The sequence below is a fragment of the Gopherus flavomarginatus genome, chromosome 4 (genome assembly GCF_025201925.1).
Source record: "Gopherus flavomarginatus isolate rGopFla2 chromosome 4, rGopFla2.mat.asm, whole genome shotgun sequence".
NCBI classification, from domain to species: Eukaryota; Metazoa; Chordata; order Testudines; family Testudinidae; genus Gopherus; species Gopherus flavomarginatus.
This window is the reverse complement of record NC_066620.1, coordinates 178,435,298-178,439,176: the sequence shown is the minus strand read 5'-3', so window position 1 is coordinate 178,439,176 and position 3,879 is coordinate 178,435,298. Positions and strand designations below refer to the sequence as shown.

At 51.5% G+C, this 3,879-nt stretch overlaps 1 protein-coding gene across 1 annotated transcript; it reads left to right on the top strand.

Moving 5' to 3' along the window:
• Window positions 1–337: 337 nt before the first annotated feature.
• Window positions 338–2,514, top strand: LOC127050106 (zinc finger and SCAN domain-containing protein 29-like). Its single transcript, XM_050951636.1, has 2 exons — window positions 338–1,252; window positions 2,393–2,514. The coding sequence occupies exons 1-2, from the start codon at window positions 730–732 to the stop codon at window positions 2,512–2,514; spliced, it is 645 nt and encodes a 214-aa protein (XP_050807593.1). The 5' UTR covers window positions 338–729.
• The last annotated feature ends 1,365 nt before the right edge of the window (window positions 2,515–3,879 follow it).

Here is a 3,879-nt window from a genome sequence, read left to right as displayed (position 1 = left end):
AAACAAGCATGACCCATTTGTCATAGCTCTCTGACCTCTGCTCTAAACACCAGACGGATTCCCCTTTTCTGGTCTGTCAGGTAAATCTGGTCTACTGTAGTGTATATTAGGCACTTTGTAAATACCTATCAACTTGGAATCAAAGATTATTTAAAAATGCATACTTTCACCAAGCACCAGTCTAAGGGCCATCAACTGGGAGAAAGGCCTATTCATCATGATTACAACTACAAATCACCAATTATCAGGTCTCATTTTCAAAATGGGTGAGCGTATCTCTCTTCATTTGTAAGCACCCACAAGATGCCAGAGAAGAGCTAAAGGATATTATCTTAGGGCTTGTCTACACTACAGAGTTGCAGCGCTGGTGAGGGGGTTACAGCACTGCAACTTAGGATGTGTACACACCTGCACGGCACTACCAGCGCTGCAACTCCCTGTTTGCAGCGCTGGCCGTACACCCAGTCGAGCCTCGGGTGTAGAGGATCCAGTGCTGGATCACCAGCGCTGGTCATCAGGTGTAGACACTCACCAGCGTTTTTGTTGACCTCCGTGGCATAAGCAGGTATCCCAGCATACCTGAAGAAGCCTCTCTGGTAATCAAGCAAACTCCACTGCCCTGTGCTCACCTGACCCCTCCTTTAAATGCCCCGGGGAAATTTAAAAATCCCCTTCCTGTTTGGTCAGCCAGGTGTGGAGTGCAATTAATCTATCAATCACTCAGCGACTATGCCTTCACGCACCAAACGAGCCCCAGCATGGACCAATGCAGAGCTGCAGGACCTCATTAGTGTTTGGGGAGAGGAGGCTGTGCAAACACAGCTGTGCTCCAGAAGGAGAAATTATGATACGTATGGGCAGATATCGCAGTCCTTGATGAGAAGGGGCCATGAACGGGACGCCTTGCAGTGCAGGGTCAAAATTAAAGAGCTGAGGAGTGCATACTGCAAAGCCCGTGAGGGAAATCGCCGCTCAGGAGCTGCCCCCACAACCTGCCGCTTTTACAAGGAGCTGGATGCCATACTTGGGTGTGACCCCACTGCCAATCCTAGGAGCACGATGGAGAGTTCACAGCAGGGAGCAGTGGGGGATGTTGTAGAGGACGGAGACAGTGAGGCTACTGGCGTGGAGGGAGACACCCTGGAGTCTCAGGACACATGCAGCCAGGATCTCTTCTCAAGCCCGGAGGAGGCTAGCCAGTCGCAGCAGCTGGAAGCTGATGTTGAGGAGGAAGCTGAGGATCGTGCTCGGGGTAAGTAGATTTCTATGTTTTGGGAGAGGAGGATTTTGGTTATGGCTGCCTGCATGCATGCCTAAACGTGGAATAGCCCATTGATTTGATCTATCACGTCTCTGTAATCTGCCTTGGTAATCTCTTGAAATGTTGCTACAAGAGCGTTTCAATTTGCTTTCTCAAATTGATCGGGAGAGCCACCGTGGTCCCTGTCCGGGTCAGGCTAACTCGTCCGATCCACTGTGCAGCGAGGGGTGGGGGGACCATGGCTGCACACAGGCAAGCTGCATAGGGGCCAGGGCGGAATCCACATTCCTGTAGAAGACCCTCCCTCTCTTCCCAGGTAACACGCAGCAGTGATATGTCTGGCAGTAGGAAACCCTGTTGAGAGTTTAGGGATAATTGATTGCAGGGCGCCAGATTCGCGATTCCCCAGCCCATGGCGCTCTGTTTTCCCCCCCATCCCCTTCCCAGCACGGACGCAGCCCCGCGGTGTGCTCCCGTGTTTCCCACCTCCCCCTCCAAGCAGGCATCCAGCCACGCGGTGTGCTCCGGTGTTCCCCGACCCCCCCCTCCAAGCAGGCACCCAGCCCTGCGGTGTGCTCCGGTGTTCCCCGACCCCCCCCTCCAAGCAGGTATCCTTCCCCGCGGTGTGCTCTGGTGTTCCCCGACCCCCCTCCAAGCAGGCATCCAGCCCCGCGGTGTGCTCCCGTGTTTCCCACCCCCCCTCCCAGCACGTAGGCAGCCATGCGGTGTGCTCTGGTGTTCCCCGACCCCCATCCAAGCAGGCATCCAGCACCACCTTTCCACCCCCCCCTCACCATCAGGACGGCGTGAACGCTGACCAAAGGAACCCCCCCCCCCAAGCAGCTAGCTCACCACCTTCCTGTTCACTACTGTCCCTTCTTCAGGACACCAGCTAACCCCTGTACCCATTGCTGATAAACCCCAGTGACCCAGTGGTCAATTCCCACTCCCAAGGGGAAATCGGGGAAAAACCACTCACCCCATTTCTCGCCATGACTTAGCTTGCCTGCCCTCTCTGTGATATGTGAGGTATGTGAGAAGGATGCTACCAAAAGTCTCAAAAGTCCTTCAGACTGTGATAATAAACAATGATGCCTCTGTGTATTACATGGTTCTATCTCTGTTTTCTAGGGACCTTGACTACTGCAGCCGTATCACCAGCCTCACATAGGTTGCAGAACTTGAGACGGAATCCTAGGAAATCAAGAGGAATTGATCAAGTCTGTTATGAGCTCCTACAACAGAGAAAGTAGGAATACAGAGGAATGGAGAGAGAAGACGTATGAATGGAGAAGCAGTGCACAGGACTGGAGAAAGAGTGTACATGAATGGAGGCAAACAGAAAGCAGGAGAAAGGAATTGTCTACCAAAAAAAACACAAAGCAGATGATAAGCCTCCTGTCTCGCCCAGCTGAGTCTTTCGAGTCTCTTGTAGCCATGCAGACAAATATGTACCATGGTAACCCACAGCCCTCCCAAAGACCTCTTCCTTGTTCCCCAGTCTTTCCACAAAACAGCTTTCTCCAGCAGCCAGTTCCATATTATCCCCAGCTGCCCCCAACACCTATAAGATCACCTACCAGCCCTGATAACTATAATTCTTACCCTGTTCACTCCACCCCCACTGTTCTGCAGCATAGTAATGCTGAAGTGCAGCAGACAGGGATTATTGATCAAAATAGGACATATTAAAACCTGTAAATGTACAGTCCACCACCCCTACCCCTTTGCCTGTTATGTACTGTTTGTTGAATAAAGTTTTTTCTTTCTATTTCTTTCACTACATTTTATTGTTGCTGGAAGTGGGAAATATTACACAGCAAGGTAAAGCAAAGCACATCAAATGCATCAAACATTACTGTTGGCTCTCAGCATCAAATTGCTCCCTTAAAGCATCCCTAATCCTTGAAGCCCTTTCCTGGGCCTCCCTATTAGCCCTGCTCTCTGGCTGAGCAAACTCATCCTCCAGGCGTCGAACCTCGGAGGTCCATTCCTCACTGAATCTTTCACCCTTCCCTTCACAAATATTATGGAGGATGCAGCACGCGGATATAACTGCGGTGATGCTGCTTTCCATCAAATCTAGCTTCCCATAAAGACAGCGCCAGCGAGCTTTCAAACGGCCAAAAGCACACTCCACAGTCATTCTGCACCGGCTCAGCCTGTAGTTGAACCGGTCCTTGCTCCTGTCAAGCTTCCCTGTATATGGTTTCATGAGCCATGGCATTAAGGGGTAAGCGGGGTCTCCAAGGATCACAGTGGGCATTTCCACGTCCCCTACTGTGATCTTCCGGTCTGGGAAAAAAGTCCCGGCCCTCAGCCTCCTGAACAGGGCACTGTTCCGAAATATGCGTGCATCATGCACCTTTCCAGGCCATCCGGAGTAAATGTCAGTGAAACGCCCACGGTGATCCACAAGCGCTTGCAGAACCATGGAGAAATACCCCTTGTGATTAACATACTCTGATGCCAGGTGGGGTGGTGACAGAATAGGAATATGAGTCCCATCTATTGCCCCTCCACAGTTAGGGAAACCCATTTCTGCAAAGCCATCTACAATGTCCTGCACGTTCCCAAGAGTCACGGTTCTTCTTAGCAGGGTGCGATTAATGGCCCTG